This window comes from Polyodon spathula, chromosome 8 (assembly GCF_017654505.1).
Source record: "Polyodon spathula isolate WHYD16114869_AA chromosome 8, ASM1765450v1, whole genome shotgun sequence".
Taxonomy (NCBI): Eukaryota; Metazoa; Chordata; class Actinopteri; order Acipenseriformes; family Polyodontidae; genus Polyodon; species Polyodon spathula.
In genome coordinates, this window is record NC_054541.1 from 11,611,086 (window position 1) to 11,627,566 (window position 16,481).

At 35.8% G+C, this 16,481-nt stretch overlaps 1 protein-coding gene across 1 annotated transcript; it reads left to right on the forward strand.

The window, feature by feature from the left end:
* The first annotated feature begins 8,326 nt into the window (after positions 1-8,326).
* rad21l1 (RAD21 cohesin complex component like 1) lies at positions 8,327-14,831 on the forward strand. The gene is made up of 9 exons (XM_041258442.1): positions 8,327-8,483; positions 8,720-8,849; positions 9,303-9,402; positions 9,583-9,698; positions 11,635-11,751; positions 12,025-12,254; positions 13,815-13,961; positions 14,134-14,214; positions 14,608-14,831. The coding sequence occupies exons 1-9, from the start codon at positions 8,340-8,342 to the stop codon at positions 14,809-14,811; spliced, it is 1,269 nt and encodes a 422-aa protein (XP_041114376.1). The 5' UTR covers positions 8,327-8,339; the 3' UTR covers positions 14,812-14,831.
* The last annotated feature ends 1,650 nt before the right edge of the window (positions 14,832-16,481 follow it).

Genomic DNA, 16,481 nt, shown 5'->3' on the forward strand with positions numbered 1-16,481 from the left:
AGAGTAACTGGAATAAGCACCTTTCAATAATAAGTACCTTTCATAAGAAATGCCAAAACAGTAAAATAATAAATGAACAATAAAATGTTAATTCTACTGTTCCTTTAAATATTCAGCAGCTGCATATTAAAACAGTTTCACAATTGAGTACTAATATTAAACCGTTAGTTTCGTTGTTGTTTGCTTGGTTTTTTTTGGTAGATGTACAGAAACATAATGTACAATTACACGCTCTCTTTCATGTTGGCCTGTCTAGTGTGCACATGTTAAGTGCATGAGGACATCTATGAGAAACAAGGCAGCTATTTCAAAGCCCCTTGGAAGTGTAGTCAGGATGTTCAGTGACTATGCTAATTGCTTGTCAGGAAGAGGAAAGCTCTCTAAAAACTTGTAAGTTATTGTCAAGGTTAAGGTAACTCGTGTCATTTAGTTTGCTGTCTTTTTGTATCCTACGTTATATTCCATGAAAGTAATTTGGGCCGTTTCTGTGAAAATGTCCCTTGCAGTCCAAATAATGGGATTCAAAATGTTTGAGAAATAAAGTGGAGAAGTCAAATCAGAATCATTTTAAACTGGAGAACTACAGACAGATGTACATTGTGAAAGAGGAGACTCAGGGAATTTAGCTGCCAAACCTAAAATTACCAGAATTACTCATAAAGCTGAATTCAAAAATGTATGATACATTCTAAAAATATCAATTTGCCTGCTAGTTAGATATGATGTCTTCAGTGTATAAGGAACTTGGGATCTTTCATGTGAAATGTCTGCACTATAAGACACCGTCTATAGCAATCGTTCTGGGGTTGTCAATTATGAAACGGCTTGGGTGAACATAACACTATAATTGGCTGAACAAGATTCCAAGCAACAGTCCTTTGGTTGGATCTCTTTGGCCTCAGTTTTTCTTCTGTAACCGTCCTTTTCATGATAGCAGCTTCATTATGAGTGGGCACCTCAACACCTATGCAAAGGAGCCAGGCTCATCTCCTTTTACCTCATGTCACCGACAGGGGTTCGAATCCAGAATGAGGAACAGAATGAGGAAATGTGTTCAGCTCTAGGTAGTTAGCATTCCCCAGACAGGATCTAAGCAAGTCCAGAGCCAGTTAAAAGACAGATGTAGAGAAACAACAGAATCACTCAGCAATTGAGGATGAGAAACCAGAAAAAACAATTGCAAACACAATGAAAAAAAGACAAGAGAAAGGTATAAGAAATAAATAAAGTGACAACTGAAGCGACAGTACCTGCTCTTTAAATACAATAACCCGACAGGTCAGATGACAGATACATCAATTTGCCAATTAGATTTATTAAAAGCCAGGTTGCAAGGAAGGTCTTTTAGTTTGACTGCTGCGAGGGGCAGGAATTGAGCAGGAGCCCGAAAGGGATTTGTGGCCAGAGACAGAAGCCAAAGCATTAGAAGACTCAGCATTGTAAATTGACAGTGACACATTATGAACCTCTGAGCACCAAAGCATTGTTTGGGTTATGAATCCGCTTGCCTCAGCGAGATGAAAGTGTGGATGAATTGAAATTGAAGTACAATGTGCTGAAGCCTGGGAGCTACACAGATCTGCACTTGAGTTTAACGTGAGATGTTATCCAGGGTCAGCTTTTGTAGAATAGTCCAGTACCGTATGAAAACGTTTTCTGTCCTAGCTGGTTCGATGGGCACAGAATTGCAAGGGATCTTTATTAAGTGGAGATCCCAATGCACACTGGGTCGGTTCTTTCTTTATCAGTAGTGGCTCATTCATTAAGCTTTGCAGATGAGATGGAACCGTCCAGTGGATCTGGCAAACAATTTAATATTAAACTTGTGGCTTCTTTAATTTCTTTCTTCTTACTGGACAGTAAAAACGTATTTGAGCAGCTTGAGTGATCTGACGTAGTTCACTGCTAACTTGCCCTTTAACTCTCCCGGGGGAAACATTATGTCAGTTATATACAGCACTTTCATAAAAAATAAAAAATTCCCCCCCTTGAAATGATCTTTCCAATGTGTTTTTACACAGGTGGCCTGACTAAATTGACATTTCATTACTAAATTTTGCCTGATCACAGTCTGACCCCCCTGATTAGGGCAGACCTTCAAATCATTTTTATGGAGGTATAAGAATTAGCCCTACAAAGCATTTCGAAAAAACATCCATCAATTATAAAAGATAGGACAGATAGGACAGTTAACATGGTGCAAGGAGCGGCCAGAGGGGATATATGCACCGCTATAATTGTTAAACAGGAAAGGGTTTGCCTGCTGAACCCACACAGTATTTACAATGTTTACAGCATGCATGGTGTTTGCACTGCCACAGTTATTCTTGAACTCGCTCTTTATTGAAAGATGCGTGAGAATGAATTACAAACTCCCTTTGAAAGCAGCTGACAGAATTCATTTGGATTACTGAAATGACAACAGTTTTTTTTTTTTTTTTTTTTTTTTAATAAACCTAATAAAACATTCAAAATTCTATTTGCCCTAAGTGAAGGTGTGAATACTTCCTCTCTCTATGAAATAGGAAGTTGTATAAAACTCTGCCTGATTAAACAATAGAAAGCTGAATTGAATTGCTTTGGGGATTAAAGGTGCCGACCCCACGCACACACGGTCATACATTAAACAGATACATAGATAGAATGGCTGAAGAAGAGCTGAGCTTGTGTATTAAACACCAGTGGAACACAGAATGCTAGTGAGCACCAGAGTATTGTCTGAAGATAGAAAATTCCAGGGAATTACAATGTTTTCACAAGGAGACTGTTGCATGGATACTATGCGTGCTCCTGTCAAAGTCTCTGCAGAAATACATTACTTTTATTGCCTTTAAATAAGGGGGGTAGTTTTTTTAATATAGATAATATTTTCCTGCTACTGTATAAGCATATCCACTGAACAGCACTGATATGACACTGAAGATAACCAACATCTCAAGTTTATTATCTGTCATGCAAGCCTGGGGACTCATCACTGATACTGTGGCACATTGTTGAGCAACGACACAGTGGGATATTGACTCAAAGCAACTTGGAGGAAGGTAAGAATTCCGAAGTGATAGAGAGCGGGGTTTCAGATTAGTCTTCATCTCCTGTGAGAGAAACACCTAGGAGCTTTTTTTATCTTAACGGGTCTTATAAATAACAATTGCCCTTTTGCTTTTTCAGGCAGAAAATGTTAAATGAACACGTGCTCGTGGTTTAACATGGGGAGAATGTAAAAGCGCAGTGTTCGGTTTAAATGTTTAATGTTGGATTTGCTGACTGCCTCGGAGCCAACCTGTCAAGCTAGCTTGGTGTGACATTCTCATTTCAATGGTCCTCCAAAACCACATCAACTGTCCGCTGCGTATTGTCAGAAACATTTCTCTGTAATTTATCAGATTGTTTTAAAGTTGTGGATTCAAATCCACAATTAATTCCCATGGAAGATCATTGAAACAAAAGATTCTGCATATAAATGTTTTTGGATTTGCAGCCATTACTTTACAGTAGTATTGAGTGATCTTGGCTAGTGTGCTGTGCATGGGTGATTTTGCAATTTGACTTGATTTGATTTTTGATTTGTTAAAATAGATCACTTTTTGATCCTTCTAACATCATTTATTCATGATGATTTATGGACAAAAGGCATAGAAAAGGGTAGAAGAGCACTGGAAAAGCATTGCAAAAGTATGGTAAGCACAGACACCACAATGTGGAAGAATAAACATGGTAAAGCATATGTGTATGGGAGAGTGAGAATGGAAACTGTTACATTACTGAGCACACTTTTCATGGTAAACTCTTATAAAAAAGTAGAACTATGGGTTGCACTGAAAGAGCTGTGATTCGGACTGAGCGATTCATATCTAGTATCTTATATTAAGCAGACACACTGTGAGACGGCCAGTTATGAGGTGGTTCAAGGATGCAACTTGTTATAAATTTTTTTTTTTTTTTTATAACAATAATAAAATCAAATACATTTTTTTTCTTTGCCCTTTAAGATTATTTGCTTGACAATCCAGGCCCCTGTCCTCATGCACATGGATGAGCGTCCTTAGTTTCAAATCATTTCTGCTTGTAATTCATTCTGCAGAGGAAGAAAGGACTGTCCATGATGACTCCACAATATATATAGCACAGACTGTGAAGGGGAGATATAATCAAAACTTATGTCAAATACATGTAACTGATGTAACAGGCCAGTCATGAACATATCTTAAACAACAAATAGAGGCATTAGACAAGGACTGGATATTAACCTGGCCATTCTGCTCAGTCAGACCCCATCAAGTTTAGTAACTCCTGAGTTGTGGTGCATTCAGGGATGTGGAAGAATGGTCACAATTAGGGCTTTTAGACAAGGGGGGTGTTTTGTTTGCTTTCAATGCAATTGAATGTCTCAAACTAGAATATATAAGGTTTTGTTTTTTTTAATATATATATACATCAATTACATTTACATTTGCAACAGTATGCTTGGTTCCCAGCCCAAGACATCCACACTTTATAATATGAATTTAACACTATTTAAAGTCTATGACAAATTCCAGATACATTTATCTGTGATCTTTTATGCAATGGCCTCTTTGATTAGACAACACCCGAAACATGAATAATCTTTCATAAAAGCTTGGCGCCTATGAGCCTGTTCATGCACAATATAATATATGCATCCAGTTTGTTTGAATGAAATTAAACTTGTGCTGCATTTTCTAAACAAAAAGCATTTCTGCAAATCAATTTCTGCGATTGGATTCACAGGTAATACATTTTTGAATGAATGCAACCTTCTGGTCTGTGGTTTTTGAATATCAAAATTTTTTAATCCATCGAAACAAAGGGCTCTTTACAAATAATATAAATGTATTTTTTTTCCTTCCTCCATTAAATATGACGCCTCATTTCCAAACAAATATACATGTAAATGCAATCTTAGCGTAAAGAAGAAGTGGGCAGATTGTGATGTTGGGCAATGAAAAACGTCATTTTGTGATATGGTGCTATTATAGGATGATTAGGGCTTTCTCTGAGCAAAGTCCTGCTGGTGTAATTGAGTAATGAAAGTGCGCCCTGCTGCTCGTTTGCTTCGTGCCTCAAACGTAAAACGAATGGATCGAGCAGAGTTCCCTTTTATTGCACCGTATAAGGCTTTCAGATCCCACGCAACAACTCTTCTGAAATATCAACCTCCCTTTTGTTCTTCAAGAACTGACAACTTTTACTTTACATAAACACGGCAGGCTGTCCCTCTCAAAGCCCTGTACTCTGAATCACGTTGTTAGAAAAGAAAAACGCCTCTAAACAATATCCTAACAGATGTGTTATGGTTTATAGAAGCACTGGATTGCTAGTCCTTCTCACACACACATGGCACATGGTACATGCACTGGAGACTGCTGTTCATTAAACTATTAAATGGGGTACATGCAGAGGCGTTGGAACAATTTTTATAGCTGGGGTGCTGAAAGTCAAAACAAAACTGTAACCCATGTATATGATGGAAGCCATGCTACCGCACCCCCAGCACCCCTACTTCCAGCGCCCCTGGGTACATGGGTCACAATGACCCTCGCAGTTAAAAGGCCGGGGTATTCCTGTTGGGCCATCCTGGGAAGAAAAATTGAAACAAACAAAAAAAAAAGCCTCAAATTTGTTTCCATTTTAGTCTAATTCAGCTGGATTAATCCTCCATAAATCTCTCCTATTATTCACTATTTTTTCCTACTTGTTATTCAGCCATAGCTAGCACCCAGGCAAACAAACTCAGACTTGAAATTGGCTCTACTCTGTGTAACACTCTATAGCCTAGCACTCCTGGAATAATCATGTCATGCCCACTCAAATCTCTGCTCATAAACCTCACTTTTGAAAAGCAAGTGCCAAAAGCAAGACAGAAATCCCTTTAGGGTTTGGAGCAGGGTATTTTCTTTCTCTGACAGGAGATCGGGGAGAGTGGTTTATTTGATTGGGGCTCTCTTGCGAAAGCATAATCACAGAGAAAGAGGATTAAAGTGCTTCACAAAAAAAAAAAAAAAAAAAACAGATTACAGTCTAATGCACCTGAACGTGTGTGCTTTCAGCTGGCGTAATGACCAAAGGACAACACCGTAATCTTCCCTTTAGGAGGCAGTGTGGTCCAGTGGTTAAAGTCCAGGGGATTGTAACCAGAAGATCACTAGTTCAAATCCCACCTCTGTCACTGACTGGCTCAGTGAATATGATCATTAAAATAAGGGCAGGATTGTGATCTTTCCATTCCAATTTAGAACCCCTAGGATTCCAATTCCACACTAGTCCTCTCTTCCTGTCATGTGACTATCTCTTTCTGGCAATGTGTATATTTGTATTCACTATAATGGAGATTTGCAAAGATATACTCAAAGGTTGAAACTGATCAGTGATTAAACTTGTTTAGTCCATAAGCACTTTCCAGTAGATCTTGAATGCATGCACTGTTCTGAAATAGAGTTGCTTAAATGAGGACTGGGGCACACTGACCACAGGAACATACTGTTTTGCAGGACATGGACAGGATACGCTTTGTTTGGTAGAAACAGGAAAAAGTCCTTGTATCGAGGCTAAGCACAGCAAAGGGTCGAACCCCAGCCAAAGCTCTAATGTATTCTTTTGTGATCCCCACTTGCCTCTGCTTGTTACTGCAGACTGTAGGCTGCAGTTTGCTCCTTTGCTATGTGCCCCTGACATGAGGACTCGTTCTCTGTATGTATGATCTCTCAGCAGCTGCTAGCTTTCCTACCAGATATCCAGCTAGGAACTCAAACCTCAGAACAGGTGTGTAGCAGTTCTATTCATTTAAGAGTGTAGACAACACTCATTCACTCAAGTCAGGAAAATGACTGTAGCTTATTTTGATTAGTACCTTCTTCACCCATGCACTTACAGAAAGTATGACTACATTACAAGGAGACTCACTCTGCTTGTCTAAAGAAATCAGGTCCAGACGTCTAATAGTTTTGACACCGGTGCCCTCTGCTGGCAAAAAAGTTGTCATACAGAATGCAATTGTAGTGGAGTCTACTGCACAACTGAGTTATATAGAACAAAATAGAGTCTACAGTGTAGTTAGTAGTAGACTATTGCTTTATTATTAGTGTAAGTACTGTTAGCAGTGAAAAACACTACAACGCTTTAATACAAAACATTTACCTTTCAAAAAACATGTATGTTTGCAAAATGTAAACATATATAAATAACGTAGCTGAGCGTGTATTGTAGATTATATCAAATATACATCGATTGAATAAACATTGATAAAAATGTGTTTTGCAATAAAAAAAAAGTTTTGATTTTTTATTTTTATTTTTTTATTGCAAAACACATTTTTATCAATGTTATGAACGTCCCTAGTAGTAATGTACTATTTTTTCATGTCTGCAGTATCCCAACTAATTAACGTTAGCTAACTGCTACCGGAAACAAACCGCTCTCAACTGCCATACCCAATTCAGATTGAAGAAGAAAGGGCTTTGTGAGGCGATAAGTACCGGTAGTTTCTTTGTAATCGTAAAACACAGACATGTATTCATTATTTTATTATGGTGAAGGTCAGAACATGTCCTTCTTTAGCATTGCACGGCGCTTGACTGAGATGCAGAACTGCCTGCTTTGCCCTGTCTCGCGTTTGCTGCTGGCTCGAGCGGGGATTTTTTTTTTTTTTGGCCGCTGTTTTTTTAGGCGCCATCTCAGTTTTATTTCTACAGGTAAGAATATTGTCCGCCCGTTTTAATGAAAAATTACTGTATTTACATTGTTTAATAAGTCGCTGGTAATTTGCCACGCTTGCTACTGTCGAAAGGAATGTATAATTATAACAAAATGTCTTAAGGTATTTAAATTAGGTTTTGTTGTGTCGCGTACAATTGTATCTTATTAATACAACGGTTGATTTTTCTTCTTCCAGTAACCATATGAATAATTGTTAGTGGTTTGCATAGAAAATACATTGAATTAATTTAATCTGGAATTGCGGTGATTTGACGCCGTTTACGTAATCGTATGAAGGCGCATCCAGGCACATACATTCAAAACAAATAGCGCTCATTAAATGAAGCGGTGCCAGTTGTTTGAGAAGGACAAATACTAATCAAACAGATAATTTAACAGGGAAGGCATTTTAAAGCATTTAAACTTTGCACATGCTCAGTTAAAGACGTTTCCTAGTTGGTCCCCAGCTGCCTGTTGATAGTAAAAAATCTAAGGTTGTGTTGTAGGCCTTGTAACTTTGTTTATTACAGACAAAATGTGTAAACGTGTTGCCACCTCCTCAAATAAAATGTTTGAGTTTATGTCTGTGTTTACAACAGGTTTAGAAACGCCAGATTAGCTGCAAGATGTTTTATACGCAGTTGTTTATGTCCAAACGAGGCCCTCTGGCTAAAATATGGCTGGCTGCACACTGGGAAAAGAAGATTACAAAAGCTCATGTTTATGAGTGCAATCTGGAGACTACAGTTAAAGATATACTTTCACCAAAGGTATGGGGTATAGGGGGGTGGGGCTAACAGAAAAACATAATTTATAGAAAAATAAACACAAAGTTAGCATACACAATAACCAACTTTTGCAATACACACTTGAAATATTTAGCAACATTTTTGACATAAATGCTTAGTTAGATTATGTCGCTTTGTGTAAATAAAACATAATTTGAATTCGGAGAATGTAATTGTTTTAAAAGTTAGATTGCTTTATGTTTTTGTTTTTTATCTAGATGAAAATTGCTTTGAGAACATCAGGACATTTGCTTGTAGGAGTTGTGAGGATCTATTCCAGGAAAGCAAAATATCTCTTGGCAGACTGCAATGAAGCAGTTGTTAAAATAAAAATAGCCTTTCGTCCAGGTCATTATTATTATTATTATTATTATTATTATTATTATTATTATTATTATTATTATTAGCACCATTAGTACCTAAAAACAACAAATTGTGATAGTGGAATTAACTTTTGGAAATTCATTAAAGCACATTGATAGGAGGTTCTAGTTTGCATATTAATCTGCCAGTATTTTTTTTTTCTCATCATTTTTTCCTAATAAAATTTAAATACAGTTGTATTATGTAAGAAGAGACATTGGCACATTCTCAACATAGGTTATGAAAATCAAATGTATTCTATTTATTGTATATGACTTTAAAAATAGAAGCATGCCTATTATAATGATTTAAACAACGTGTATTAGCATTTAGATCAGCCTCAGTTTGGATCAATGGACTAGACCCCGAGCACATTTGAAAATGGTTATGTATAACATAACCTAGATCTGTTTATTTATTTTAAAATATATTTTGTAGGTATAACGGATCTCTCTGAAGACAACCTGGAAGCTCCCTATAAAGCTATTACCTTGGTTGAGGACTTCCGTGACTTTGAATCACAGCTGCCTGACGTGAAGTAAAGTGTTTGTTTACTGGATACTATTCAGTATGGCCTTGCAACAATTAGGACAGTCACCAATAGTGTCTTTAAGTAAAAAAAAAATTAAAAGTTACTGTAAATGTGACTGTACAGTATGCACTGAACTATATCTTATATCCAATGTGTATAATATCAGGGTTATTTGTTGGTTTTTAGTGCCATTGAAGTTGCTGAGCATTTTACTCTGAACCAAAGCAGGACTGAAGAAATCACTCTTAAAGAAGATTATGGAAATAGCTTTCTTATTTATGATGATAACTTTGGTAAGGATTGTTTAGAAAAACAAGCATTGGTGTTTTAAAACAGTTGGAGTTCATATAATTTGCACATTGTAAGGCATCAGTTGAAGTGGCCCTGGCATGTAAAATATTTTGTATTTTGCTAGGAAGTTAAGTGTTAGAAAGAGGCACCCTGAATAAGCAGCCATCTATCATAAGTAAGTCCCAACATAAAGTGCCTTTGGTGACCCAATGTTTTACTACACATAGTTTTAAGTCAGTTTTAGATGCTTGAGGGACATGGCAGATTGTTGTTTTTAACTGTGATTTGTATAAATATATATTTCAGATTAGAAGTCATTGAGAAACAGAAAAGGTTATAAGGTGCAGTATATTGTATGATTTACTTTAGTTAAGGTATTTTTAAGGTATTTCTAGCTTTTTTATTTTGTCATTGCTTTCCAGGAGATGATCACTTCAGACAAGGTGGCCATTTTGATGACAGTGTGCGTATAAGCACGGATGAATCCCTCCTGCCTAGTACTGAAAGCCTGACTGAAGACAGACTTAAAGCTGATGGCTTTGGTGATGAAGAAGGTGGATTTGATATTTTGGGTATGCTTTTCCTAAATTGCATTGGCTTAAAAATTTAAAAGAGAAAGGCACGAAACAACTTAGTTTCAAGATTAGTTTCTTGCTTCCTTTATTTAGAAAATTTCCTTTTGCAAAATTGAGGCCAGTAGATCTGTCTCATGGTGAGTTTCGAGCCACCCTGCTACGATATAAATATTTATTGATAATCTTTTTTTGTGATCAAATTATTAATAGAGTGGTTTGTTTAATTGCATATCCAGAAAACGGCTTGGAGGTTTAACTAAATTATTCAGAAGTGAGTGGTTAACCGCGGGACATGGTGTGAAAGACTTCATTAAATTATAGTTTCTGCACAAAATTGAGGTGAAATTTAAAACATTCTAATCAGTAAAATAATGACCAGGTGATGCTACTGGTATTGTGTGCTGAGTCTTTTGAACAATTATGCGGCTCAGTGAATAACTAAATTATAACAGCAGCTTACGCATAGTGAACAAATGCCACTTTAAAGCACCTCAGTACACAATAAAAGTGAGTAGACACTCTCTTATTTTCTGCACTGCATATGAAATAGAGGATTCATTTTAGGCCCCATGCATTAAAAAAGGCCTTGCAAAGAGAATGTATAAAATGTGAGTTTATATAATCTTTATTCTGTATTTTGTATTTTATTTTAAATTCACACATGATATTATTCATGGTTCAAGGACCAAAATGAATATGTGTTGAAGGTTCAAGGTGTTTTATGTTTAATCCTGTAGGTTTTGTTCTTCATGGAGAGAATCCATTAATTGGAGATATTCTTGCTGAGGATATGGGTGTGGCGATCCCAGTGCCTCCTCTTGATGAAAATAATAATGGTAGGTTATTTTTCTTTTTGTTAAAAAGACAGGTATGAGTGATTTGTTTTCTTTTTAGCTGTTTTTAGGTCAGAAAGTTCTGCATTGAGTTTATTGTTGCACTGCATTGTTGATCTGTCTTCTGGCAATAAAGTTCAATACGTAATATTTTTTCTTTTTTTATTTTTTCTTCTAAAAGAATAGATTTATACTAGTGTAAAAAAAAGAAATGCAAAGAGAAAAAAGACTAAATAAAGCCATGATTAAATTACCAATTAGGAGTGAGCTAGCATTTAAAAATGACACGTGGAAAGCAACCCGTTTTATCTTTAATAGAAACTGAAAACTGCACATTAGCCACTGTTTTTCTCAGTTTACACATATGATGTAAAAATAATTACATTTAACATGAAACTAATTATAATGCCTCATATTACTTTCTAAATCTATTTCATGTATTGAATGACAAAACTAGGTCCAGTAAGTGCATCAGGCAAACACCGCACCATGACTACCATGGCTATGGTTGACCGTTTCTGTGAATCTTTTCTTTATAGCAGATAGAGAAGATCCTGCCTCTGTTCAACCAGCAGAGGATGCTCAGACACTACAGGAAACAACTCTGCTGGGAGATGAGAAGGAGGGATTTGCACTGGAACCTGTTATAATGACTCGTAAGACAAGGCTAAAACAGCTTGTTTTAAATTTGATGGAGTATGCGCAGGTTGTTCTAGATTACCTATTATATAAGCGTATAAAAAAATGTATATATTATTTATGCATTGGGTGTTGTAAAATGCAATAGAAAGGAACTGGAATCGATGTTCATATTAATAAGTTGTACAGCTTTGTGAACACTAAGTCACTTCAGCACTATGATCCCTAAAAAGCCCTGGCAAAAAGGCAGGAGTGTGAATTGTTTTTTAATTTTTTTTTTTAAATTTCAGCCAATTTAGAACGAAAAAGGGGCAAGAGGAAGAGGAAACTTGTTGTGGATGAAACAAAGGAACTGTCAAGTGAAACCATCAGAGATCAGATCACAGACTGTTCTGATATCACCAGTACGTTAGACATTGCCCCTCCTACGAAGTCACTGATGAAGTGGAAAGAGACTGGTGGGGCGGATAAGCTCTTTTCACAGCCAAGCTTTAGTTTGATGAGCAGTCAGCTACAAAAGGTAACACAACCAGTGAATCCCTTTAAATACTACCCTGTTTAGTTTCTTAAAATGGAATAAACATGGTGAACTTTAAACTGCTCGACATGTTTTATACTATTTTAAACCTGTCACCTATAACAGAAATATGTGACCCCTCCTTTTTTTTAACAATTCATTCACAATTCAGCATGTACCTCAACAGCTGCAAGGATGTTTGAGACGGTCTTTCTGTTTAGGTTACCTACAGTAAAGTCTTTTTTTTTTTTTTTTTTGTTCTGTTTTGCTAATTCAAATTCAGTGTTGCAGCCAGAATTTAAAACATTTAATTGGCAAAATATATGCATTGTAAGGAATATTTGTTAATGCCAAATATTAATACATTTGCCTTTAGCTGTTTATCTTAACTCATATGATAGAAGAATGTAAAATATTAATATCAATATTTTAATAGCTTTTTCCAAGAGATTTACTACCAGAGAATTTAAAAGGGTATGGGAATGACGAGGAACAGCAGAGAGAAGAGATGAGGAACCAACAAAAGGACAAAAAAATGGATGATACTGGTCAGTCTTCATGAACATCCCACATCCAAGGCTCAAAAAATTACTGTTATGACTATTGTTTACGTCCATCTTTGCATCATTGAACAGTGCGTGCAGCTTGCCTTAATGACTGCATAAGGTTCTGAAGGTTGTAGAGTTATCTACATAATATATCATAGTATTACATTTGCATTTTTTTTTTGTTATATTTTGAAAATATACATACACGGAATTGGTCAATAAATATTAAAGCATTTGATTGAACTAGTGAGACAACAGTATTTCCTAAATATCTATGCCTTCAAAGCTGGGCATTGTTCTTTCACTTAAGACAGATTTCAGGTAGACTAGTACAGTGTCGTTTTTTATAATAAATGTGTCTGCAGTATTACTCCAAAGTTTAACAAGGTATCATCTTCATTACGTAAGATGTTCTGTTCTTTTTCTTTTATGTGGGAATTTGTGAAACAGTCATCCCGATGGAGGATCCGAGCCATTTAGATGTGTCTCTAATGCAGGAATCAAGTAGACATAGCATAGAACACACACCACTCTCTAGGGATATTAACAGACGCCATACAGAATTGGCGATTGAAGCTGTAAGTTGATGGGTGACGTATTTATGATCAGAGTGGAATGAAGGTAGAAGGTTTTACATAAGTCTTTTTCTTTTTTTTCTGTAATTTTTAATCTTGGCTCTTAACCAGAAATACTCTTGTCAGCCCTTTAAGGGCTAAATTACAATAGTGACCTATTATGTTATAAAGCAAATTGCAGTCATCAGTGTTGTGCATGCCATCTGTAGTTAGCACAGTCTTGCAAGTAAGGATACTTGAGTGCTTTAAATGTGTAACCTTTTCCTGGCACTGCCCATGATATCTAATTTTCCTCAGTTTAAAAAAACGGGGGACTTATAAGTAATTATACTGATAAACTGTAGTATTCAACACAAGGGGATATACTGCAATATGAAATTGGCCAGAAAGACAGCAAGTTAACCCTACATTGTGTTGTGTAACCATATTTACCTGTCATAAATCTGAATGAAGTGTTTTCTGCCACACAGGAGGTCAGTGAAACCCAGACAGCCTTGCTGGACATGCCGTCTGAGGATTCTATGCTTGTTAATCCTTCCATGGGGCAGGAAAGAAAACTTGACCAAAGTCTAACTCAAATGGAAAAGGTCAGCTGAAAAAAAATAGATGATTAGTAATGGTTCTAATTGCGGTTGGGTTTCTTTTATGAATTTGTGTTTCTCTATTTTAACAGTATCAGTGGTAATAATTTTGCATTACATGCTTCGCACCAAGTTGCAGTAAAGTATTTTTTTGTTTAAATATCTTTTGGAAAAATAGGCACAAGCAGCAGTGGATGGTCAGAATTTTGAAGAGAAAAAACTGAACAAGAGAGTTCAGCACCTGTTACATACTTTACAAGTAAGTGTTGATAAACATTATGCAAGTTATTACAATTAAAAACTACTGCAAGTGACTAGGTTTGCATGCTTAAAAAGCGCAATATTGTTGATTATGAACCTTTGTAACCTGCAGAACCCTAAAGTTTTAATTTGATAATTCAACTTTAGACTTAATCAAGCCTGATGATCGATCTTGCACTTTATGTGCAGGTTTGGGTACATCTTGGAGTTACCTATAGCTGGCTATCTCAGGTATTATTGCATTCTGACACATTAAATAATGAGGACAGTTAAACACAGTATATTACTGTCAACATGGCCTGATTGGGAATTATCAATAAAGTGAAATAACAAGAGAACTCATTGCTTATTTGCGCTCAATTTAGATTTTTTTTCCCCTCCACTTGTACAGAAACAAGAGCACTCTGGATGCGCTGCATTTAACTTTCAAGAACTGTGCAGGAATGAAACCCGTAAACATGCTGCTGCGACGTTCTTCTGCTTTTTGGTGTTGAAGAAGCAGAATGCAATTGAGCTCACCCAGATTAAACCTTATGGTGATATCATTGCAACCCCAGGACCAAACTTTTATAAAAAAAAATATTTAAAAAAATGAGTAAAATAAATTTATTTGGCACAAAAAGAGGTACACTTACTGCTTCTGAATTCTTCTTTGTATCTGTGTACAACTGCTTATGGTCTGAATGGCATTATATAAAGTGAATTATTTGGATTGAATTCAGATCTAAGTAGCTAAGTCCTTTTCAGTTGTGTTTTTTTTTTTTTTTTTTTCAAAAAGTCAAAAACATACTTTTTTAATGGCGCAAACATTGGAGGTGTTCAATAAGTAAGAGTTGTGTTTAGAGTATATTTATAACAGCATGTTAACATTTCATTACCTGTTCAAACTGCAAAACGCTTCCTTAATAGACAAATATTTTTGTATTTATTTCAGTTCACATGTTAATTCAGTTAATGGTTTAAACTTCTGTACATATGTTTAGAAAAAAAAAGTTAATTATAATTATATTTTTAGTGTTACATAACTTAAAATGTTGAGATCTGAAAACAAATAAATGTTTTCCTGCCAAGTCATCGGAACAGCCTGTGGTGTGTATGTTTGTTGTTGTTGTTAAAACATCAAAGGACAGCTAACAGCATTTCAAGCAATTCATTATTTCTACCAGCATAAAAAACTAAACAGGTAAAAAGCAAAGACATTTAAACTCATTTCAGAGGCTTGAACATTTTACTTAGTTAAGCTGCCATACTGAAACACCTAAACCCATGTGCCAGCTGTCTTCCTTTGTACTGAATAATTCTGAGTTGTGTCATCTTGCGCTTACACTTCTCAGTACTGAGTTCCAGGTTTCTCTGGTAAAGCTACACTTCTGTGACACCCAAGTTGGCCCGCAAAAAATATATTTTTAAAAGAAACCTGGAGTTCAGTGCTTTTTTTTTCGTTCAATTGAGTCACATAAATCTAATTGGGGGACATTCCCCCCCCCCCCCCCCCCCAAAAAGGCTTCACTGGGAAAATATTGTCTGCAATGGTTTCCTGATAAAATGCTGGAAATGGTCATGCAGTCAATTTTGGTTTAGGTGGTGTTAATCTTTTATTGGCAGCAGCAATGCCTTCCGGTGAATTGATACGATATGCATGTATTTTGTATAAACTCCGAGACAGCACGAGGATGAAGCATCGCATCTAGCCAATCCAGCATTGGTAGCAATAATGACGTGAAAATTATAGGTGATCAGCGTGTCATAATGAACTTGGATAAGGTCAAGAAACACTACAATGTCTTTAAGGATTCTGCGATGAACATTCAGAAAGTCACGACACCCCTGTGCTGTTCTCTAATCTTAAATCTCACCTGCATACTGTGCATACTGTATGTGTATGTATGTATATATATATATATATATATATATATATATATATATATATATATATATATATATCATTATATTTTTTTTTCCAGATTTAACTTAAATCTTGTATTTTTTCCCAGATTTAACTAAAATCTTGTATTTTTATAAATGTTGTGAAAATAAATAAATATATTTTTAAATGTGTACATTCAGATGTAATTTATAAATCTAGTTACAAGATTTAACATTTAGCTAAATAGTTAACTAAATATTAAATTCCTTAACTAGATTTAACATTAAAAATATATGTCTTTATTTTCACAACATTTATAAATCTGGGGAAAAAATACAAGATTTAAGCTAAATCTGGGGAAAAAAAGACTTGTTAAAATATTAACCTTTTTTTTTTTT